The 26,752-nt window shown below is 34.4% G+C and overlaps 1 protein-coding gene across 1 annotated transcript in view; it reads right to left on the bottom strand.

The window, feature by feature from the left end:
* Positions 1–26,752, bottom strand: part of ppfia4 (PTPRF interacting protein alpha 4) — a 187,616-nt gene that overhangs the window by 8,254 nt on the left and 152,610 nt on the right. Inside the window, exons 15-25 of the mRNA XM_056468039.1 lie at positions 22,508–22,736; positions 20,799–20,834; positions 18,105–18,235; positions 13,084–13,202; positions 11,714–11,795; positions 9,513–9,594; positions 9,140–9,340; positions 6,672–6,734; positions 4,683–4,709; positions 3,085–3,260; positions 1,436–1,533 (exon numbers count right to left, since the gene is read on the bottom strand). Of these exons, the coding sequence (XP_056324014.1) occupies positions 1,436–1,533; positions 3,085–3,260; positions 4,683–4,709; positions 6,672–6,734; positions 9,140–9,340; positions 9,513–9,594; positions 11,714–11,795; positions 13,084–13,202; positions 18,105–18,235; positions 20,799–20,834; positions 22,508–22,736 (1,244 nt within the window). The remainder of the gene's footprint in view (positions 1–1,435; positions 1,534–3,084; positions 3,261–4,682; positions 4,710–6,671; positions 6,735–9,139; positions 9,341–9,512; positions 9,595–11,713; positions 11,796–13,083; positions 13,203–18,104; positions 18,236–20,798; positions 20,835–22,507; positions 22,737–26,752) is intronic.

The following is a 26,752-nucleotide window of genomic DNA, read 5'->3' as shown; positions in this document are numbered from 1 at the left end:
TTGTGCATGCGGCATGTGCTTTAGTATTTCATGTGAACACGGGGTTAATGAGTTCTCTCACTGGCTGCGTGTTCTAGTCCCGTTTTACGTAAGCACATGGCTTGTGTTGCTTCTTGTGTCATTTACTCTCCCGTCTATTGTTTTGTCCCACCCTCTTTGTTAACCCATTATTAGTTTATTATGTTCACCTGTTTGTGTGTTAATTATTTCTGCTTATATTCTCCTCATGTCTGCTGTCCTTTGCCAGTTTGTCGTCGATTATCACCTTGTCCTGTCTGTCCATCCCTGATCCCTGCCAGCCTGCCCAGTCAAGTTTGTTTTCTTATATCTTTCCCCCTCTGGGATGTTTTTGTTCCCTTTTTGTTCTATTTTTTACAATTAATAAATATCCATTAGTTCCTGCACTTGAGTCCTCGTCCTTCCCTCTACCCTAACGTGACAGATACTTTTTTTTGAAATAACAAAACTTAATTATTAACTTTTGTCAAAAGTTTGGGGTCAGTTTTTTCCTTTAATGAAAAGTATTCTTTTTATCAAGGCAGCATTTAATAAATGTAAAAAAAAAATTTATTCGTTAAATATTTATTAACATTTTTAATAACTGCCTTTTATTGTATGTAGTTTCAAATGAAATTATTGGTCCAGTCATTACTCCTTTTATTACTATCACCATTAATAATAATGATATGAATAATTAAATAATGATTAATAATTAATTAATTAATAATGAATTAATATTAGAGTGGTTTATGAAGGATCATGAGACTCTGAAGACTGTAGTAATGAAGCTGAAAAATCATCTTTAAAATCACTGAAATAATTTACTAAATTAATGATAAACTACTTTTGAACAAGTATTTTATAGTGCAATAACATTTCACAATTGTACAATTTGCACTGTATTTTTAATGAAATAAATGCAGCCTTGGTGAGCAGGAGAAGCTCATTTTAAAACATTTAAAAATCGTACTGACCCCAAACTTTTAGTGTATACTGTATATATACTAAATGATTTTGCTCAGACCACCTCTATCCCATGCAGTAAACATTAATGCAGCAAACACTGGTTGTGTTTACAACAGTACTGTAAATATCAGTATTTAGGTAACAGTAGAAGTGCAGTGTGATGATTTCGCACAGCTGGCTCTTCTGCTTTCTGTTTGTACAATCCTGTGCGTAATTTGCTTAAGTGTGTGTGTCAAGCAGTTGGTGCGTGTGTCTTTATCGCTGAAGATGAAAGATTTTAAAAAGCTGTGACAGCTGTGTCAAGTTCATGTGTGATGTTGAAGTTCAGCCGGGCGCCGTCCCTTTAAATGGATTTGACACTAAAAAGCTCAGCTGTTGACCTCTCCTCACACATTCCTGACAGAAACCCGTTATTAACAGCTATGACCACTAGATAGTGCTCTTTCCTTCACAAGACATTTATTCATACCTTTGATATCATGCTGGAAATCCTCTCTCCTTCGCTCCAGCTCCTTCCGGTCATAGTTTAGTCTTTTCAAGCACATGATGCCATAGTGCAAACTAGCCCTGCAAGACATAATAAATGTAGCATTGCAGGTAACGTCATTTTACAGTGTGTTTTTTTTAAAAGAACATACAGTATTGACTGCATATGTTTTACACACAGGATGCCCTTTCAGCTGCAACCTATCACTGGGAAACATCCATACACAATCATTCACACACATACACTACGGACAATTTAGTTTTCCGAATTCACTTGTACCACATGTCTTTGGACTTGTGGGGGAAACCCGAGCACCCGGAGGAAACCCACGCAAACATCAGGAGAACATGTAAACTCCAAACAGAAATGCCAGCTGACCCAGCTGAGGCTCGAACCAGCGACCTTCTTGCTGTGAGGCGACAGCACTACCGCGTCACCGCATTATCACTTTTAATAAGATGTAAATTAAATCTGTGGTGTCCCCAGAATGCATTTGTGAATTTCAGCTTCAGATCATTTATTTTTGCTGGTCAAGTTTGCCCCTATTTGTGTGTGCGCAATTTAGCATCACTGTTGGATGTGTCCCTTTAAATGCAAATGAGCTGCTGCCTTCAAGAATAGGGCGGAGCCTTTACATTTCATTCTGGCACTCCAGAAACAACAAAACAATTGAATTGCACACAACAAAAATGTCAGTAATAACTAATAAACATTACATTTATAACTTTGTCCAATTCTCTAATCTTTAGAGAAACGATAAATCCATCACATGACTATACAGTGCATTATAAATGATTGTTTATGATCTAGAGTAAGCAGTTTCAAGATAAATCTGTCATAGCTCTGTTCTCAGTGAATACAGTCAGTGGTAACTTTAGCCACATTAGCCGTACAGAATGCTAACAAGCACATTCAGAGAAGAATTTTTGGAAATGTTCTCATATGTTTAAGTGACATGCTGTATTTGTTTCGGATTTGTAATTAGAACACAAAGTGCATGTAATGACTAGGAATGGACCAAATATTTGGCTGCCGAAAAATATTAGTCGAAAATGATATTTTGCACATGCACAGTACCCATATACACATAAAAAACACACGCTAACTGGAAAAGCAGAAATGTGCTGTCAGGGCAACGCTGGTAAAAAGATGCCTCTCGATTTGTTCATTGTCAATAAAATTTTCCTGTCAATAAAATGTGATAATTATTAGCTTGCGTTTTTAACATAAGTAAAATTTAAGCTATTGAGTTAGATTTAAAAACAACAAAATTACACAATTATTTTATACAAATTTTATTTTATATAATATTTTATATTAATTTTATTTGATTTTATATAAATTTTATATGATGAAAAATAAATAGTTATTAGCATTTTTGGTTTACATTTTTGGCCAAGTGCATCCAGAATTGGTGAGTCCCTAGTATTAGTGCCTCCTTCAGAAAGTTAAACTGACCTAAATTTGGCACATTTCCTTCAAAAATTTAATTTAGCACAAAGTCCTCAGTAGTGAAACTCTTCTATTCGGTACAATAGCAAAACATTTATAATGTTTTTCTGGTGCAGACATTGGAAATCTCCAGCTGCTACAGTAAGTAAACAGACATGTGCCCTTTAAAACGAGTTTACCGATGAAAGCTGTCCACCATCTTTAGGTGTGTGCGCAGGTCTTTCTTGGTGAGGTGGTCCAGCATTCGAGCGTCCACTAAACACTCCATGAAGTAGCTCCGGTACTGAGGAAGACCGAGACTTGGCAGCCACTCGTTCCCAATCCACTCATGGTTCATGTCTCCATATGCCAGTGTCTGAGGTACAAGAGAGACATAATTTCACTGTGCCTCTGGCATCTGCATCTGACAACAACTTTAAATAATAAATTAATTATTTAAAAAAACACAATATTTCTAAAATGTGTATAAAAATAGTTTTGTATTTATGTATTTATTAAAATTAACAAAAAGTTTATACAAATATTTTATTTTTTAATATTTATATTAATTATATATATATATTATATACATTATTTATGCACATATTTGTTATTAGCCAGTTTTATAGAAAAGTTCTATAAAATATGAATTTAGTAAACATATAATAAAAAATAGCAAAAACAATAATTAAAAATAGTTTGATTATAAATATGCTAAAACTATGGATTTTGTGGTAATATAATACTATTATTAATTAGTTATACATTTTATACATTTTAGTAGTAGAAAATATATAAAATGTAGATGAAATTGTAACAAAAATGTACTAAATAATATGTATATATGTTTGTATGTATGTATGTATGTATGTATGTATGTATGTATGTATGTATGTATGTATGTATGTATGTATGTATGTATGTATGTACTGTATGTATGTATGTATGTATGTACTGTATGTATGTATGTATGTATGTATGCATGTATGTACTGTATGTATGTTTGTATATTTGTATGCATGTATGTTTGTATGTATGCATGTATGTACTGTATGCATGTATGTATGTATGTATGTATGTATGTATGTATGTACTGTATGTATGCATGTATGTACTGTATGCATGTATGTATGTATGTATGTATGTATGTATGTATGTATGTATGTACTGTATGTATGCATGTATGTACTGTGTGTATGTTTGTATGCATGTATGTATGTATGTATGTATGTATGTATGTATGTATGTATGTATGTATGTATGTATGTATGCATGTACTGTATGTACTGTATGTATGTATGTATGTATGTATGTATGTATGTATGCATGCATGTATGTATGTATGTATGTATGTATGTATGTATGTATGTATGTATGTATGTATGTATGTATGTATGTATGCATGTATGTACTGTATGTATGTATGTATGTATGTATGTATGTATGTATGTATGTATGTATGTATGTATGTATGTACTGTATGTATGTTTGTATGTATGTATGCATGTATGTATGTATGTATTTATTTTTGGCACGTAAAATAGCATAGTAATAATAATACAAAATATCATATCATCATATTCACGAATTTAAACAAAGTCTTTGTGTTGCTTACACATATAGTACACATATAATAGTATTGAACTTCTTACAATACATTTCAGTATGACAAAATGGATTTTTAAATCCATATAAAAGTCAATGGACAACTCTCAATATGAACATTTTGGCTAAAGTAAAGATATACCAGCACATGTAAGAGGTCAGTGGCAGACTCTGAGTTGGTCATTCCTCTTACCTGAGCCCAGCTTCCCTCCTCATTGTCCTTTTAGTCAGCGTGTTTGAGCAATGAGACAGAGAGTGTAAGCAATGCTCTTCTACAGTTAAACAACTCACCGAGTGCAGCAGAAGCAGAGGAAATCAACTGCACACCAGACAACAACATCTGAGCTCATCATTACCAGCTAACACGTACTGCAAATCTAGTTAAAGTTCCCCTGAAATGCTTGTTCAATGTGTCAAATAAGTTCAATTGAAACATTAGGTATAGTCCCTTCTCTTTTTAAAATAGCCAATAGCATTTTGATTATATCACACTTCTGTCAGCAAGAGTCAGTGAGCTAAAGCACATGAAACTCATTACAGCAAGCTTCAATAACAGCAATGCAGTGTCCATATAAGGAAAAATAGTTTCCCCGTTTTAAATTACAGCATTTATATAATATAATTTGAATATATTACATATAATATTAATATATTTGATATAATTGAAGCATTTTGTTGTCTGAGGTGACTCACATATATTATCCAACCCACTCTATTAAGATCTCAAAACTCAGGGCTTCTTGTAGTACCCAGAACAGTAAAGTCCACTAAAGGAGGTTTAGCCTTCTCATATATGACTCCCAAACTCTGGAATAGCCTTCCTGATAATGTCCGAGGCTCAGACACACTTTCTCAGTTCAAAACAAGATTAAAGACCTATCTTTCTACTAAAGCACATACACAATGCATCACATAACTGTAGGATGCGTGTGTGTGAGAAGCTAGTTTAATGCAGAATCCAACAAATGAAGCAAACAAATCAGGCTGGCAGGAATGTGTAATCCACTTAGTACATGTTTTACACCACTCTGTAATGATTATGAATGAGTTTCTATATATATTTGCCCTTATAATCCAAGTTACGTTTCTGAATGTTGATATTTGCTTGTTAATTGAAGCGCACTTTGCATCACAAAGTGAAAGTGAATAATGTTGAAACCAAACGTTCCCATATCGAACTTTGAACTGGAAAATAAGATGATTGAAGATGAGAGGTTCAGTTATGTGTATTTCCTAGTTATACATTAGCAAATTGTCCAGTATTGATGGAAATGTTTACTTTAGGGTGTTACAGTTTTTTGCTTCTACAGTAATATTGGACATCTGCTATTCAATATTACTGTATGATAATGAAATATGCTTGTTACTGTATACCTAATTTATCATAATAATAATAATACTACACAATTAAACTACGTACTGTATATTCCTTATGTTTGTGTAATTTACTGATATATGTGCAATACAAGTTTATAGTGTATAGTTTAAGTATGTATAGTATATGTATAGTTGGTAACTAGTATAGTTAGATTAGCTCTCCGGTATCTTACGTCCAGTGTTGTGTTCATGTATATGATTATGTTTATTTATGTAGCATTGTGGTCCTGCGAGATACGACATTTGTTCCACTGTTTGACCACACATGTAGTGGAATAAATAAAGCTCAACTTGACTTGACTTGTATTTCTTCTGTTTTTATAGATCTTGTGTATATTAACAAACATACCAACCTGTTGTGATTAAACAAACAATACTGGGATTCCCTCTCTTGTTTCTTTTACCAGAAACAGAACTACCATCTTGGATGTACTAAACCTGGACCCACTAAGCATCCCATAAGCTCCTATAATATGCTTATTTCTTCCAAATGTAAATCTGATAACTATTTTGTAGCATGCTAGCTTACAGATAACCTGAAGACTAACATATTTATGTCAACAATCTTAAAAATGTCAACTCTGATTTCAGGGGGACTTTAAAACAGTACTTAATGGTTATGCAAAGCGACAGGACAGCAGTGACACAGAAGCATGCGGAGGCTTTACGAAGCGCACTCGTTGGTGGTTTGCAGGGCAGAGGGGTTGGGGTGGATCGGGGCAGCAGGCTGGGGGTTGTGAGGGCTGCGGAAGCGTAGCATATGCATGGCACCGCAGGCATGAGGGAGTCACCCAGATGGACTAACCATTTTGGTAGAGGTTGCCATGTTTTCCATCTCCTCGTGAGTCACCCACACATTTCCGGAAGACTGCACGGAGAAAAAGAGACACACACATACATAAATGATCACAAATGGCGAAGTCATAAACATACACTGTATGACTGCTGGCAGCTTGGTTACTAACAGCGCCAGGGACTGTGTTACTGTTTTCTATTTATGTAACATGTGTATTTTAACCACTTTTGAAAAAAAGAGCAGTGTTTGTATGAAAAATAAAATCATGTAAGACTAAATACTGTAGTCTTTAAAAATTGAATGAGGATTAAAATAAATATTAAACAAGAAAAAACAAAAAAACAAACAAAAGCAAATATAAAGTATAGAAAAATTCTATTAAATAAATACATCAAAATAAATAATACATAGAATATAAACAAATAACTATTTGTTAATTTTATTATGTTCTATTATATTATTCATTCATTCATTTTCTTATCAGCTTTAGCCCCTTTATTAATCTGGGGTCCCCACAGCAGAATGAACCACTTTTCCACCATATGCTTTACACCGTGGATGTCTTTCCAGCTGCAACCCAGAACTGGGAATCCATACACCTATCAAATGTATTTTTTTAAAGAGCCGTTGGGGGTGTGTATATAACAAAATCTTTATTTATTAATAAACAAAACCTTTATTTATGTTCATGCACAACTCAAAAATAAACAAATATAATGCATCACAATGTATGAACAAAGAAAATTTCTAGATTTTTTTTTCTTTTTGCCATCGCCACTAATAAATGTTTAAATTTACATACGCGAGGTTACCTTAGAAATGTAATTGGCTTGCCCTTTATTGGTGTCACGATTCAAGTTAAACCACAGCACCACATATTCGCATTGGTTAAAAAGTCCTTTTATTGTAAACTAAGTTCTTATTCATTTTGCTGTAAAAATACAATATAAACGGAATTGTGATTGTATTTTCAATAGGAAACTTATTTCTAGTGACAGTTATAATTTTTTTTAACTTTAAAATATTATTGAAGAGAGACAGCTGGAGAGCCACATAGTTTTGGTTAAAGAGCCACATGTCCCCTACCTCTGCTATAGACAATTTAACTTACCCAATTCACCTATAGCGCATGTATTTGGACTTGTGGAGGAAACCAGAGCACCTGAAGGAAACCCACGCGAACACAGGGAGAACATGCTCCACAAATTCAGAAATGCCAACTGACTAAGCTTGCCAACTGACCTGCTTGCTGTAACAGTGCTACCCAATGAGCCATAATATAATATAATATAATATAATATAATATAATATAATATAATATAATATAATATAATATAATATAATATAATATAATATAATATAATATAATATAATATAATATAATATTGTGAAGTTTATTTTTAGCAAACATTATAGTGTTTTATGCAGTCTTTTATGACTGAACTACCTGGTCTCAAACACATTTACAAAAACCATGAAAAATTTTAAGTACATAAACAATTTTTCTAAAAATAAATAAAATAAAAAACAAATAAAATCAATAAATTATGACAATGAAACTCTATTCTTTTACACAGAACTGCCATACAATTAATATTTATTCCTTTTAATATAAAATAACAATTTTAGACAAAATAATATACAATTAGGTATGCACCGATATGGATTTTTTGGCTGATATCGATAACCAATAACTCCTAAGATTTGGAGGCCGATAATGATATACTATTGCCGTAAATATAAATATTTCAAAATGTTATTACATTATTTCCTTTTCTTCACACAGCAAATTAACATGCAACTTGAATGTTGCATAAATTTTTATTTTTTTTTTATAATAATTGTGTAAATAACAAAATGGGATTTTATTAACAAACAAGTAAAATAAATTTATTGTAAATAAAATGAAAATGAAAGAACTAAGAACTTAAACCAGTTCAAATGTTCTTGAATAAAACGTGTTACAGTTACGTACATGTGTAGATATGTTAAAAATTGTCAAATAAATGTTAAAAATTTATAAATTTGATGCTAGGTGTTTTTGTTAGGTTGCTAGGGTAGTGTGAAAAGTTGCTAAATCTAGCAACAAAATTTGTTGGCAACACTGGTTTGACTTACTCATGCGTGACGTAGGCAGTTCTTTACAATTACGTAATCTATCAGCTTAAAGATATCAGCCTTATTTTGACATCGGACCGATAATGATAACATTAAAATTTGCATTTATCGGCCGATAGCGATATTGCCGCTGATATATCATGCATCCCCTATATACAATTAATTTATATTAAAAATAACATGTATATAAAATAAGAAATAAAATAAATGTAAAAATTATAAAATAAAATAAAATAAAATAAAATAAAATAAAATAAAATAAAATAAAATAAAATAAAATAAAATAAAATAAAATAAAATAAAATAAAAGTTTTTTTTACATTTGACCAGTGTTTGTTTTGAATGAATATGACTCTTACTGTGCGTGAGGTGAGAGGAGCAGACGGGCTGGTCAGTGACACCATCTCCTGTATCGCGAGCCTGAGCTTCAGCCGGTGCAGTGGGTTACTGATGCCGATCTCGCGCTGAATCTCCGTGTCCGACAGCGCAGACATGATGGCACCGCTCTTCACATTGGCACGACACGCTGCCACGTACCAAGCTGGCATTCCCACCCACAGCTGGAGGACGTCAGAGAGAAGAGTGTCAACATGCATCTCTCCGCTATCTCCATCATCACAGTGATTCTGATAATTATTGTCATCCGCATGGACGCTGTGATTAGTGTGATTATAATCATGGTGCTCATTACTGCACAGTGGGAGGGAGAAATGGAGGATCGTTTGTTTGTACCTCGAGCCAGGAGACCACTGTCGGGCCGTCCCACTGAGCGAAGGGTAGACCTTTCCTTCTGGCGTCCTCCAGCAGCTCATGCCTGACGGAGACACAGAAAGGTCAGAAACACGTCAGTCTGTACATTTGAAACAGATACTGTGGACTGGGATTTAATTAGAAATCCTTTTTTAATCTTGAGAGAGATACAAATAAAATATATAGATCAATAATGATGTAGATTTAAATTTTAATTAACTAATAAAAAAATTAATAAAATGAAAGATAGAAAATAAATAATTGTATAATAATTTGTTACAAATATTTATATTAAAACTTTTTTTCCACCAAAAATAGTTAGAAAGATTATCATATTCATAAAATTATAATTAATTATACACTCACTGGCCACTTAATTAGGTACACCTGTCCAACTGCTCATTATTGCAAATTTCTAATCAGCCAATCACATGGCAGCACCTCAATGCATTTGAGCATGTAGACATGGTCAAGACGATCTGCTGCAGTTCAAACTAAGCATCAGAATGGGGAAGAAAGGTAACTTAAGTGACTTTGAATGTGGCATGGTTGTTGGTGCCAGGTGGGCTGGTCTGAGTATTTTAAAATCATCTCAGACTGGTTTCTTGAACATGAAAATGAGTTCACTGTACTGTCCACAGTCACCAGATCTTCATCTAGTAGAGCACCTTTGGGATGTGGTGGAACGGAAGATTCTCATCATGGATGTGCAGCCAACAAATCTGCAGCAACTGCATGATGTCAACATGGACCAAAATCTCTGAGGAATATTTCTAGTACCTTGTTGAATCTATGCCACAAAAGATTAAAGCAGTTCTGAAGGCAAAAGGGGGTCCAACCCGGTACTAGTAAGATTTACCTAATAAATCGGGTGGTGAGTGTATATTGTATACATTAATAATATACTGTATATATGATTTATTCATTCATTCATTTTCTTTTCGGCTTAGTCCCTTTATTAATCTGGAGTTGCCACAGCGGAATGAACCATCAACTTATTCAGCATATGTTTTACGCAGCGGATGCCATTCCAGCTTCAACACATCACTGGGAAAATATTAGATTAGACTCAAGATTAGATTAAAAAATCTAATCTTGATATATAAAATATATGATTTTTATTAATAAAAGTATTTTTATAATTAATGTATTCATTTTATAATAAGAATTTTGCACTAATTAAATTATTAGTATGTGTGTATTATTATTCATAATCAAAAAATGTAATAAATAATAAATTAAAGAACTATTTCTATTTTACTTAAATATATATATACAGTTGAAGTCAAAATTATTCGACCTCCTGTGATTTTGCTTTCTTTATCAAATATTTCCAAAATTATGTTTATCAGAGCAAAGGATTTTTCACAGTAATTCCTATAATATTTTTTCTTCTGGGAGTCTTATCTGTTTTATTTAGGCTAAAATTACAGCAGTTTTTTTCCATTAGGTCACTATTATTACCCCCCTTAAGCAATTATTTTTTATACTATACTGAATACTAGTATCTTGAAAAATATCTAGTCAAATATTATGTACTGTTATCATGGCAAAGATAAAAAAAATCAGTTATTAGAAATGAGTTATTAAAACTATTATGTTTAGAAATGTATTGAAAAAACTATTGAGGGCATTGGGCAAAATAATTCAGAAGGGCTTATAATTCTGACTTCAACTGTATATATAACTGCAAAGGCAATTTAATGGTCTTCCTTGTCTAACACCCGAAAAAAGAGGCACATTTTGTTCTTAGCAAAGTGCCAAAAAACACACACACACACACACACACACACACACACACACACACACACACACACACACACAAACGCGCACACACACACATACACACACGCGCACACACACGAGCACACACGCACACAAACACAGCAGGTGCTAATTAACAAACCTATTTTTTCAGTCAGGCTAATGGTCAGGAGACAGAGATAAGATGTGCAGATGAGGACAGACTCACTTAAACCATGCAGGCCCTGTTATTGGCCTGCTATTAAGCATTATTTGTAACCTGTTTATCTGCAGGAAATGGCATTTTGCCATGCAATTGATTGGTCATTTGCTTTAATTGAGCAGTGTAATTAGGTAATCAGGATTATGTGGGATTAGTGTGTGTCTCAGGGTGATGTGATGAGTGTCAGGGTAAAGAAGCTGCTGGAGTGAAAACCTACTTTTTCTTCATCCTGCGATCGCGCTCTGCCTGTGTGCCCAGTTTACTCAAGGTCATCGTATCACCAATACTCATCTCAAAATCTGAAGGTTACAGAATATTATATATGTTAGATCTTTAAAGCAATACACTGCAAGAAAAAAAAAGTACAAATAGCACAGTACTTCCTCAGTTGATTGATTACATTAGAAGGTCTTCTAAAGTAATCCTAATTTACAGTACATTAGGGTTATTAAATATAAATATGCAAATTATGTATTATTTAAATAAATATATACTAATTTGTATACATTTTTGGCACAAAAATATGTACTTAAGTTAAATCTTTTTTTTACATATTTCTGAAATTCGAAACATCCAGAACAAAAATTTGTGGAATAAAATGTACTTATAATAAAAAAAATTGTGTATGAACATATCTCTCTGTTAAAGGGGACCTATTCTGCCCCTTTTTACAAGATGTAAAATAACTCTCTGATGTCCCTAGAGTGTGTATGTGTGAAGTTTTAGCTATAAATAGCACAAAAATTATTTCTATAACTTGTTGAAACTGCCCCTTTTAGGCTTTGATTGAAATTATGCTGTTTTGGTGATTGTCGCTTCAAAATGAAATGAGATTGTGCTCCACGCTCTTTTTTCAAAAAGGGTGGAGCTATAAATGCCTGTGTGTCAGCATAGCGGCAGATTCAAAACTCTAATAGGGTGCAGCTGCTTCTCACTCAGGGCTGTTTATGCTAATGAGAGAGAGATTGTCACTAATGGGCGGGGCTTTCCCCATCTGATTACATGTACAAAGGCAGAATGTTAATTAAAGTGTTTCTGCAGACTGTTTTTTATGAAGTGTGAATATGAACATTTTAATTAACTAATTTTGACCATTAGAGGATATATTCACACACTCTTACTACACAACTGTTTCAACCTCTTACAAATATGATTTTTGCATAATATGCCCCCTTTAAAACCTTTAGATTTACAGATTTAAAAAAAAACAACAACTTTGTATGTACTTGTATGTAAGTGCTGCTAAAATGGAGATTTAAGGCTCAGTGCAGAGGAATAAGCTTAAACCCTTAAAATATGCTTTGTTGTTGAAATCTACAGACACAAATGTGTAATGTAATAACATGCGCCTATTGTAAAGTTGCTTTGAAATGACGACTATTGTGAAAAGAGCTACATAATTAAACTTGATCTCAATCAACTGAAACATAAATTGATAAAGAGTGATAAAAGAGATATATTTTTGTTCTGAATTCTTTCTATCCATTAGACTGAATGAAATCACTACTACTTATCACTTTTTTAAAGCTCAAGAGCAGACATTTGCTGCATGTAATGTGTGTGTGGTGTGTGTTAGTTTGACGTTACCTGGAATGACAGGGGGTGTCATCTGGCCGTCTTTGCTCAGAGGTTGATCTAAACGCGCTTTCTCCTTCTTGCCAAAGAGACGGCCGATGGAGGACTTGATGCCCTTCTTTTTGTTTCCCCTAAGCAAAAATCAAAACATGAGGAGATTTTGAAAAAAGAAAGACTTGCAGCATCTTGGGCCTTGTGTGATATAGTGGGTCAATTAAAATGAAATTGTTTGAGTTAACATAGTTTGTTTATTTAAATTGTGATTGATTGATTGATTGATTGATTGATTGATTGATTGACATTGATTGTTTGATTGTTTACTTGTTTGATTGGTTGACTGACTGATTTATTGATTGATTGATGGGTTGATTAATTGATTGACTGATTGATTGATTGATGGGTTGATTGATTGACATTGTTTGATTGATTGATTGATTGATTGATTGATTGATTGATTGATTGATTGATTGATTGATTGATTGATTGATTGATTGATTGGTTGGATTGATTGGTTGGTTGATTGGTTGGTTGGTTGGTGGTTGGTTGGTTGGTTGGTTGGTTGGTTGGTTGGTTGGTTGGTTGGTTGGTTGGTTGGTTGGTTGGTTGACTGACTGACTGACTGACTGACTGACTGACTGATTGACTGACTGATTGATTGATTGATTGATTGATTTAGTTTCTAATACATGGTCATGAAAATGATTTTCCTGTTTTGTGGAAAAAGCTTTATGATAATTATATTAAGTAAATTTTAAAACAAACTGCATGAAATGTATCTACTGTGTCAGGTTTTTGACTAGCCCCTGACAGTTTGTAAATTTAGATGTATGCTTTTTTCAGACACTTTTATCAGAAAAAAATGTAAACTTAAACTGTACATTTTTATTGTTGGTAATGATAATTTCAATGGGGATCAAACCTTTGTTCTTGGAAATGATTTACAGGTTTTGCTGATACAAAAAATACTTCAAATTTATTTCCAATTTATTTCAATTTGGGTAATACAGCAATATCAGCACTCGTACAGCTTCTTCAACATTGTGTATTACTCCACCCACATTAGTGTGAATATTGTTTAGATTGCAACTATGCAGTTTATTTATAAGGATAGTGTCTATTTTAAATAGTCATAATTTCAGAGATTCAGCCTGCCATAACAAGTCCTTATGGGAGAAAAACAGCATTTTTTTTCAGCATACGTTTCAAACTACAGCTGATCAAATCATTACAGAACAGGAAGGTGACATTCTAAGTACATCTTTCTCTTTTATATTTTGGATTGCTGTATTTATACCACAGCTATCTGGTAGTGTTTGCTTTGCTTTGGCTTTCTTGGGGGTAATTATTGTGTTATCCTGATTACAACAGAGAAATACTGGGAAAACTCTGTAGATCAGCCTTATAATCTTAAAATGTGAGCAAAATCATCTGTTCTATTATCAATTTAGACATTATGCAAGAAAATCATTCAAATACTAGTTCTGGAAAGTGACATTTGTAATGTAGCAATGGCTTCTGCTGATCTGACAGTCTCTGCATAGGTGTACGAACGGTGGAAGAAAGTAGTTCCTCCCACAAAAGGGTTTTTGAGACTCTCCTTGTTTGATTTTCTTTTTTATATTTAGGATTATGCCTTTGAACTGTTTTATAAATGCAATATCACACTCGTAGCAGTGCAATATGGCTGGATATCATCACTGGTGGGACACTAAGCCACTCAACCCGCGGCCTCAACATATCATGCCAATATACAGCCATATCGCACTGCTACGAGTGTGATAGTGCTCATATATATATATATATATATATATATATATATATATATATATATATATATATATATATATATAAAATCCAGCCCCAAAAAATAAGGTAAACTTTATCAGAGTATCTGCATTTTTAAATTCAAATTAAGACTATATTAAACAACAACAAAAAAATCTATGATTAAATATACAGGACAGTGCTCACTATTACTTTATCAGACATTTATCTCTGATTAATCATAATAATAATCATAATTGTGCATAGTTTTGCTTGGCTCCCTGAATTTGTAAACATTTTTTTTAACTTTGGAACAAACTGAATTTTTTAAGAATCCACAAAAACACAAATTTGCAGAGAAGTTATTCATTTTTACTACATGTTTCTTTAATATTTGGCTTAAATAATACATCAGCTGATACAATCCGATACTGCAGTTCAGGAGAAACAGTAATGGAAAAGTTTGGCAACTGTAATAAATGTATTAATTATTGACTTCTTAAATGTATAACTAATTGATTGTATCATCTATTTACATCACTTAATATCACTCATGTCACAAAACATTTTTAAAAATGAAGGCATTAAATAGCAAATAAAGTTGCCAGTCTGAATCATGCAAATTTAAGAAAACACTATCAGACGGAAATCAAAAAGCATTCTATGCAAAAGCTGCTTTACATTGACTGAGGGTTTCTGGTCCCCAGCTTTGCTCAGAAATGCCTTTATTATCCCTGCCTTCTCATTCAGATCTATCGAAGCCAATTGAGCTGTAATGAAAGCTCTCCTCCCCAATATCACCATGAATCTGTGTGAAGCATTAAATCCTAAATGAAGTTGAGCTGCTCCGAGACGCAGTTTAACAGGGAATGTGGGAATACTGTAGCAAAGAGAGAGAAACTAAAAGAAGAGCAAATCGGGTTTGATTTCTTGCTTTGATCAAAATCAATGTGCATTAGTTTGAAAACGCAGGACAGCTTATTTAAATTCAATTAGGCAGACTACAAAAGCATGATATGTGTTTGCTAATGCCCATGGTAGTTCATTAAAACTGTCCGTGTAAAACACAATATACAGGGAAAACCTCAAACAGTCCTCTAGAGAAAACATCTGGAGGAACATAATTAAAAACACTGCATCGCTGATGGCCAAACATGAGGAATACATGTTAGATGGGAAAGTATATTGTGATTTATTTATTGTGAGGTTTTTGTTTAGCATGAACGTGGAACTATATTACTAGATTACTAAATTAGATTACAAGATTATTAGATTATTAAAAACTGACCTAACTAAATAAAATAAAATAAAAGAAATACATATTTATATAGACTATAGTGAAAACATTCAAGTTTTCATGCTGCATTTATTTGACAGTAAAAAGAAATAATGTGAAAAATTATTATTATTTATTCTATTTTGTTTTCAAATATGTATTTTAATTCTAGATTATTCCTATTAAAATGGAATTTTGTCGGTAGATTGCAGTTTTCAGTGTAATCATGATCCATTTGGATGTTTTTCAAAAGTATTCAAATGTGAAATTGTGTATAGTGAAATATGTAAATATATATAAGAATTTTTATATAAATGTAAATATTATGTATAATGAGAGAGAGAATATTACCTATATTCACTGAGAAATTGATAATATATACAGTATATATATATAGTTTTTTTAGTAACACATTTTATATAATTAGAGTATTTTACAGACGCTAAGACACATTTCTCAAAACTTAGGTCACTTTTGCAAAACTCTTTACACAATTCTCCTAACCGACTTTCAGCTTGGCATAGCAGTTAATTCATTCATTTTCTTTTCGGCTTAGTCCCTTTACTTATCTGGGGTCGCCAAAGCGGAATGAACAGCCAACTTAAAGCATATGTTTTACGCAGAGGATGCCCCTCCACCTGCAACCCATCACTGGGAAACATCCATACACACTCACCCACACACATACACTATGGTCAATTTTAGCATACCCAATTCACCTGTACCACATGTCTTTGGACTTGTGGGGGAAACCGGAGAACCCGGAGGAAACCCGCGCGTACACAGGGGAGAGCATGCAAACTCCACACAGAAACACCAACTGACCCAGGCGAGGCTCGAACCAGCAACCTTCTTGCTGTGAGGCGAACGTGCTACCCACTGTGCCACTGTTTCGCCCCAAAGCATACATTTCACATTCAAAATGCACTACAATTGTCAAAACACTTTATTTAGGTCTCAAATAAACTCATTCTTCCAGAACACTAGCAAAGGTTGACAGCCAACAAACACAATTTGTCACCCACAAAACAATGACCTAAAAACACTAACAACATGTAGCATAACAGTGTTTTCTTGTGTAAAACAAGGACACATCTCTGTTTATAATTGCAATATATATTGTTTATAACTGCAATATATGTAACTGGAATGAATCAGACATGATGCAGAATTCTAAAACACAAGAATTTGTATACACACCATCCACTGATACAGATCCAATAGTAATGCTAATCTGGCTGGTTAAACTGCATTTTTACATAAGAAATATGATTCAATAAAATATTGCTGTTGAATTTTGCTGTCTTATTCAGTTTTGCATTATGTTATTGCTTTGAACATAAGTTTAACAGTTTTGAAAACAGTATGTAAGCATGTGCAAAATGTCCTGTACGTACAAAGAGTTTTGGCAGTTGTGGTGTCTGAGTGAGAAAAGAATTCATGAAATTGGAGAGATGCAGTCATGGAATGCATTTTGAGCCAAAACAATGTTAATTGACCTGAGTTTAGCCCACATAGACTTCTGTTGTGCTCACTGTGTGAAGAGTTTGGCAAAAGTGTCCTAAGTATTGAGAAATTTGTCCTAGCGTGTGTAAAAAAATGTAAATTAAGGATTTGTGTGAGTGTGTGTGTGCGCGTGCGTGCGTGTGTGTGTTTTGTATTAAAAACTGGAATTTAGTCATGGTATTTATCATTTTTATATATCTTTTATTTTCACTTGGTTCACTTGAAATACTTGGTTAGCAATTTAACTGTTGCTATACATTATAATACGCTAATTCACAGCTTTAAATTGATATTTAAAAACCAATTAGCACACAAAGCACGTGCTTGACACACATTGAGCTGTTTTACAGGACAAATCTGGTCTGACGTGACGTGATCAAAGTCAAGCTGACAGTAATGAACTACTTCTGTGTGCCTGCTGGGTAAATGATGTCTGGTCTATTAGCACCTGAGATGTGATGGTGTATGTGTGTGTGTGTGTGCTTACCCTCTGCCGTCCTCAAGGCTTCCTGTGAGCTGAGCGAAGTTCATTTGGTCTATTCGGAGACTGCGGGGCGACGACGGGGGAGACGTCTCACACTTGATGGTGGCCTTGTCCTCACGGGCCTCTACGGGGGACTAGGACAAAAACACCAACAAAATCAACATGCTAGTGAGCTAATGACAGCACAAACCTACATTACTTCACACCACTGAATACACAGTACGTCTACTCATAAATACACACACAAACACAGATATTAAGTTTCATCCTCACATAAATCAATGACCTTACGACAGCATGTTGACTACTTTTCAAGGGTGGGTTTTCTATTAGGGTCCATTAAAAAAAAGACAATAGAAACTGAATTGCTTACTGATGTACTTGATCATTATGGAATGAACTATAATCTTGTAATATAATCAGGCTAGTTAATTAACACCAATTGGAACAGCATATTTAATGTTATAAAACTAACTCCATTATATGACATGATTTACAGGGTTTAAATTAAGTTAAATTTAAGACACATTAAAGATTTAATTTTAGACTTATACAGGGCTAAATGCTAAGGATTTTTCTCGAATATCCCAGTTGGAAAAGATGTTCTCTTTCCCCATCTAAAAAGGATTTTAATTTAATACATTTAATAATACAATAATAATAATAATTTAATAATAAAACATATAGGTCAGGTCAGTATCCTAAGCAGTAGATAAATTGAGAACTTTTAAACAAATGTTACAGTAAATACCCTGGATTTAGTGATTACATTGCATTTCCTCTGCACAGCATGTAAGTAAAATGTTGATTTAGTTTTAGTCTTAGTCTATTGGCTAAGGGTGCTTTCACACCTGTGAATCGATTCATTTGTTCTGAAACAGGGATTAAAATTGTTACATTGTTGCTCTTTATTCTTGGTGCGGTTCACTTTCACACAGCAAAGTTTCTAAACAGACCAAAATGGCTAAAACAAGTCCCGTGCAAGTAAACTCTCCTCACATTGGCCAGAGTTTCACGGTTTATTTTGCAGAGTCCCGCTCAGCTGTCATGCGTCCTTACTTTAATTTATGACGATGAGCAAAAAGACATTATAAGCAAAAAGCTGCGCTTTAATAGTGAAACCCACAGACATAGTCACTAAATATAAATCAGAGGTAAGACTTCCTCATACATAGCAGTTGGCTTATGCATTATAGGCTTTACATTATAGAGAGAAATAACACATAACCTAAGACTGCAGTTCAGTCAATTTTCCTAATAGATAAACAGCTCTTGTTAATGGGAATGACCTCCCGCCCTACTCATAATTCTCTCTTCATATAGCTATATAAATGCCTATGACATATCCATGATACACTGTGATATAGCCTGGACCTATTGTTTTGGCGCGGATCCGAGCGCGATTGCTAACTGGGCAAACCAGACAGGTTCCGAAATAAAGGTATAGGTGTGAAAGCACCTTAATATTTCATTTTAGTTTTAGTCATATTTTAGTCTTCTGAATCATTTTAGTTTTAGTCTAGTTTTAATCGATTAAATTTTATAAGATTTTAGTCTCTAGATTTAATTTACTAAAATGTATTTGGTTTAATTTAAACTCAATTTAATTAAAATATTTTATACATTTATTTATACAAAATATTCTAACTTAAAATTAAATAAAATATTGTCATTAAAATCTTTTTTATTCAAGACCAAATATTAGTTATATGTAAAATTATGTGTCGACAAGAACAGTTGACTACTGAAAATGCAGGATTGTGCAATTATTTAGCAAACCTTTAATTTTAATGTAGTAAACTACTAGTCTTTTATGCCATTAAATCTTTGAAAGAGCTTAAAATAGCTTAAGTCCACTCTGCAATATCAGTCTATACCAAGCTTTACTGTTGGTGTTACAGTACTTGGTGCTCAGCTGTATAGCACCGAGTCAATAAATAGAGTAATGACTGGCAAATGATCATGGTTATCTTGTAAAATGTGCTCTCAATCCCATGGCTGTGATAACGCAAATAGAGGAATTCTAAAGTAAAAATGTACGTAAAAAATAAAAATGAGCTTCACTTCAAGGCAGTTTTGTTAGAATCAGTATCATTACATCCTTAAAATAAGAAATAATCACATCGTGGATTGACGTCCCTCAACCTCTTGTCTCGTTTTTATTAGTCAATGAAAATGTTGGTATATTTTTTTTATATATGATGTCATCATCACTTAATTTTTATTTAGTTTTTGTCGATAGAAACTTGTTCGTCACGAAAATTATGACGAAAATTCGTCAACAAAATTGACAATATAGCACAGAAATTAGCAAGGCCCTAAAAACTGTAAAATGAACAACACTTCATAAAGACAACTTTGAGGAACAAAATTTAGAATTTATGCTGAGCACTGTATCAAACTTCATTAAACAGCCTCTCTGAATATCTAGTATTGGAATAACATGTTTCATACCAACACCTTTTTTTCCACAGCTAAATAAAAAAGCCAAAATAAAGGATGTTTGAATGTGTCCAGGTCAATAAAGCTTGACAGACCTTTAAACCTCAATGGACAAAAACAGGAGCAGGAAACAAGGCCTCAGCATGCAGCGATGTAATTGGCTGTCTGTCCTGTCACTCATGTATCTGTCGTAAGGTCAATAGTATAAATAAATTGGTTCTCAGTTAAGTCATTTAGAGATAAAGCCACACTTACAGCCACTCTTCTCCGGTGTTTCCTTAAATCGCTAGGCTGAAGGGTTAGCAGGAAGAAAAAGACAGGGAAAAATGCAGGGTGACAGATGATTATGTGTTTTCAGTGCTAGAAAAAGGAGGTTTAAAAAGGATAGTTCACCCAAAAAAGGAATTCTGTCATCATTTATTCACCCTCTACTTGTTCCAAACCTTATTTTATTTCTTCAGTTCAACGCAAAAGATATTTTGATACTTACTGAAAACTGGTAGCAACTGACTTCCATACCATTTTTTTTCCTATTTGGAATTCAATGGCTACCGGTTTCCAATTACAGTAGTCCCTCACTATGATGCGGTTCACTTTTCGCGTTCTCGCAGTTTCACAGATTTTTTTAGTGCAATTTAACATGTTTTTTTTTTGTTTGTTTGTTTTTTTTACACCGCATTGTGTTCTGCGCCATAATTGGCTGTAGACCATTGTCAGTCAATCTCCTCCGTGTCTCCTGTACTGTACAGTCTGCGTTCAGCTTGCCAAATTAACATAAATCATCGGTCACTAACAGTGAGAGTTCCAACATGAATGCAAAAAAGTTGTAACTGTCGGCAGCAAGACTTTGTAAAAGAGGTCGCACACCAGATGCGCCACGCCATAGGTTTATATCAGGGTACGCACACCAGTGCTGCAAGTCAGCAGCTGTCTGTGGTGCCCAGCTATGACTCAGGACACTATTCATATTTCCACCGCGCCACAGAGCGCCATCTGAATAATTCCATTTTAAATAACACACGAGTGTGTGTTCAGTATGTGTTACTTCTAACTGTCATGTGCGTGGCACATCTAGTGTGCAACCACCTTATGGATGGAGTCTGCTTTCGTTTTGTGGATCAGTGACGGCAGGAAATAGAACATTACGCTGGATGCCAACATTATCCGCACAAAAGCTAAAGAGCTTTATGAAACTTTTGCTGACAGCGATGAATGTTTGCTACTGACAACAGGTTTTGATCTTTGGTTTCATTCTATAATACTGGACTTATTTCTCTACAAAAGTTTGAAGAGTTTGAGAGTGTTTAAACAAGAGAAAAAAGCATGAAAATGTTAATGCCCGTCTGAGATGTGTATAAAGTGTGTAATGAGGGGTTTTACAGCCTCAAAACATCAATAATATTTCGCCAATTTCACCTACTGCGAGTTATTTTTAGAACGTAACCCCAGCGAATAACGAGGGACCACTGTATTCTTAAAAATATCTTATTTTTCCCCTTTAAACAGGTTAAAACAAGTTGAGGCTGATTAAATAGAATAAATGTTATTTTTTGGGTGCAAAATCCCTTTAAGCAAACTGTAAAAAGCACACAACTCCTTCAGGTTTTCTCAAAACATAATCGTTTTTACAAATTTAAGTGGATTGAACATAAAACAGTTAATTTGTCCCCCAAAAAAACTTAAGAATTGTGTTGTTTCGACTCATTTTAAATAAGTAGTTTGACAAGCAGCAGAAAGTCATTGTTTTGAGTGTTGTACCAAAACAAATCGATTAATTTAACTTAATAATTTTTTTACAAATTTAAGTGGATTGAACATAAAACAACTAGGTTGTCCCCCCCCCCCCCCAAATTTTACAATTGTGTTATTGTTTCAATTCATTTTAAGTAAGTAATTGGAACAAGCAGCACGAGACATTTTTTGAGTAAAGGTTAATAGGAAATCAAATCTCTGCAAAGGATCACCAGGGTCATGATGCCCAACTCATGGGCGGTGGAACCGGATGTCAGTTTGGGTGTGGATCGGCCGCTGACAGGAGGTGATGAACTGGCCAGAGAGAGCGCAGTGACGGATGTAGGGATGGAGGAGCGCGGCCGCAGGGTCACGTTCAGGCCGTCCATGCTGCCGCTGTTCACTCGACTCTCAATCTCATCCGCCCGGAGCTCTGCGGATTCCCTCTCCACCTGGATCATCCTGAAACAGAAGCAAAGCGATTTGATTTTTACAAGTACTTTAATTACAACAATTATTCAGATCCAATAATTAAGATAAACGGTCACACTTTACTATAAGGTTTCATTAGTTAATGTATTTATTAACATGAATGAGTATGAACATTTCATGTTTATTAATTTATTATTTATAAATCATCGTTTATTAATCATCATTTAACATTTACTAACGCATTATTAAAATCCAAGTGTATGCTTGTTAACATTAGTGAATGCACTGTGAGTTAACATGAACTAACAACCAACAATTCTATTTTCATTACCTACTGTAACATGAACAAACACTGTAATAAATCTATTGTTCATGTTAGTAAATGCATTAAGTAACATTAACTAATACAACCTTATTGTAAAGTGTTACCAAACATTATAATATTGTTCAATATAGATCAATTCATTTGTAAACAAACAACTACTCAAAAGCACAAATCAACATCACTACACCATTCAATCTCATAAACATTAATTGCATTTATTGATTCGTGATATTTAAAGTCAACTATAATTCTTGATTTAACCATGGTTTTTTATAAACTAACACTATATGCTAGGGCTGGGCGATTAATCAAAAAGTAATCAAAATCAACATTTAGAACCAATAATTGATAATTGATAACTTTTCTAGGTCAATTTTTTCAATTACTTTCCTTACCGTGTGTGGAGTCACGTGACCCCGCTCCGTTAAGGCTAATTTATACTAATCATGATTTATTCATTCATTCAAACATTCATTTTTGGCTTAGTCCCTTTATTAATTTGGGGTCGCCACAGCAGAATGAACCGCCAACTTATCCAGCATATGATTTATGCAGCAGATGCCCTGCAACCCATCACTGGGAAACATCCATATATACTCAATCAAACTCCTACACTATGGACAATTTAGCCTATACCCAATTCACCTATACCACATGTCTTTGGACTTGCGGGGGAAACCGAAGCATCCGGAGGAAACCCACGCAAACACAGGGAGAACATGCAAACTCCACACAGAAACGCCAACTGACCAGCCGAGGCTCGAAGCAGCAATGTTCTTGCTGTGAGGCGAATGTTCTACCCATTACGCCACCCTGCAGCCCCATTATGATTTATACTTATATTATTCTGACATTACACTTCAGCCAAATGCACGCATACGGTCAACAACCGTCAACAACTCAAACATCCTACATAAAACACACACAAACATCCCTGGACTGCACAAACGCTCTGCAGAACACACTTCACTTCAAAGCCAAACTCAAGTATCTCTAAAGAGCATTAGACACATCTGCTATCCTTTTTACAAAAAAAAAAAAAACATCATCTTTTTTTGTTTTTGTACCACTAGCAGAATAGAACAAACAACAAAAACAAAAATTACACACCAAAAACACAGCAGTTACTGTTGTCAGCAACTACTAAAAGTGTAAAAAAAGAAAGAAATCGAGTATAAAACCACACAATAAACCCTTGACAATATAATAGGCTAAAAGTTATCTTGTAAATTGAACAATTATTAAGGTGTTTTATCAAGGATTGCATTAGGTACACAATTACTGTGTACCGTTCATTATTATTCCTTTTTTTCCAACTACATTAACGTTAATTAAAATTATAATTGAAGAAAAATTGTTCAGTTTGCCTGTGTTATAAACGTACTTTTAGAAACACAAAAATGTTGTTTTGGAAATATAATCAGTAAACCTATTGTCAAATTGTCAAAATCACCAGTGATCTAATCCTGGCAGATCGCTAGTAAAAACACAGATCGCTAAAGAACTACAAATCAGCTGTTACATTGACTACAGATCCAGTCATGTACCACACACTCACACCTGTTCCGGTTGCCTGCTGACTGCTAACACACACAGCTGAAGCTGTTCAGAACTGACACCATGGACTTTAAAAGCAGCACAGACACACACACACACAAGTTGCTGAGTCTTGTTTAACTGTTTGTGACATTACGACGCGTTTCCTTTGCCTTGCCTTTCCATGTTTGACCCTTGCTTTGTTGTTTTGTTTATTTACGTTGTCTGCTGCCTGCCTTTTGACCATCTGCCTGTTTATTGACCCCGACTCTGGATTGCCCGTATACGTACATCTGTTTGTTCCTGTGTTGACCATTGCTTGCCTGACCATTCTCATAATAAATCCTGCATTTGGATCCGCACTCCATTGCCAGCGCCTCTTCACGTTACAATGATATTGTAATTATTTAACAAACCGTATATTTTACTGAAAATACAGTAAACTGAGTAAAACTGTATATTCAGATGTATAGTTACCAGTTAAAATAATACAATGCATACAATTCCATGTCTTATCTTACATCTTACAATAAATTAAAGCTTTATAATGTTAAACCATAAATAGCTATGTATTAAAAAGTTAACAGTGGCTAGAATTAATCATGAAACCTTAAAATGCATTGGTAATAGTCTTCAGGACATTATGCATACAGCCATCACATCTCCTCTCCTACTTTTGATATACTGTATGTTAGTATTCATGCAGTGGAAGTGTAGTCTGAGTGTAGATGAGCTAAACCCACAGCTCCAGTCGTGAGTCATCGCTATCTTGCACACTTCTGCACATTTCAGGTGATAGTTCTGCTTCTGTCTGCCATTTATATTCATCCACCACTCGGAATCAATCAGCGTGATGGGCAGATTCAACTTACAGGCTCACAAATTTTGTCATATGTGACAGATGTTGAACCGTCAAGGCTTTATGCTGTAAAAGGGATCCAGACAGTCTCCTATCAGGACAAGCTTCAGAAGACTGTTTGGATTTAGTTTGAGGTTTTCAGCCCATCTGACAGTTACTGTTACCGTTCTGGTTATATCTGCGGTCTGCCAGAGACACAGATGAGCTCTTTTACTCTGCTTGCAGTCATTCACAAATCGAAAAAAAAGGTCAGTGAGTTCGAGAAGAAAGTTAGCTGTAACTAGCCATGCTTCTGAAGATTGAGCTCAACTGAAGTTTAAAGTCCATGTGAAATCAAAAGTTACAATGTTTATTTTGCTAGCTCACATTGTTTACACTGTCCAAGTTAACATACTGAAAAAAAGATTACTGTTTTGGTAATCTTCAGTCAATCAATATGACCCTTTGCTTCCATGTTTGGAGTGGTGGTCCTTCTATTGTATATCAATAACTTTAACCAAGCCACTCTCACATTAGTTTGCTCTGAGCCATAGAAAGAGAACTTCCAAAATGTTTGATCGTCACGTGATTCGTGTAGACTCAAATAGTTCTAGAAAGTGCTGCGCAGTTAATGCAAATAATGTTAAAACAAATACAATCTATTTTAAAAACTTTGCATCTTTAAAAAAACCAACCCATGCTCATTTTGAAAACGAACCTCTATATACATTTCTGCACACCGCACGCCAGGAGCTATGTTTTTTCATAGTTTTGTTTTCGCAAATCCATGAGAGGCCACTGTGTATGCTTTTTGAGATCTCAAATTTCTCTCGCGAGTGCCATCTGTGCCTGCTGTTCTGGCGTAAATCCACCAGAGGCCGCTATCAACTGACAGTTTGACTGACTGAATGACTGACTGACTAACCGATCAACTAACCCACCCTTCTCCTTCCCTAAACCCAAGCAAGTTTATTGATTGACCTGCCCATCCACTTCCCTAAACCCAACCAACAATTTTAAAAAGCAATCCAGAAAATGATTTTTTATCTGATTTTTACCACGTTTTCAGATTTAACCACAGACCCTCTTTGAGTCTCAAGTCCGCCGACGTATATGGCGAGCGGGAACGGGACAAACTGGTTACAACAGGAAAGCTGTCCATATTGAGGTAATCGGTCAGCTGGTAAGCTGGAATGGCATCATACCGCCCGTAGCTTTTATTTTAAAAATGAAATGCAGCCAAACACACCTCTGGCTACATAATTCATGGTCTGCAGAAACAAATATAGGGCTACGTTTTCAGAATGAGCCTATGTTGAAAAAAAAAAACTGTCATCTTCAGCTGTA

Source organism: Danio aesculapii, chromosome 11 (genome assembly GCF_903798145.1).
Source record: "Danio aesculapii chromosome 11, fDanAes4.1, whole genome shotgun sequence".
In the NCBI taxonomy this organism is placed as follows: Eukaryota; Metazoa; Chordata; class Actinopteri; order Cypriniformes; family Danionidae; genus Danio; species Danio aesculapii.
Note: the sequence above shows the minus strand (reverse complement) of the source record. Positions and strands in the feature narration are given on the sequence as shown.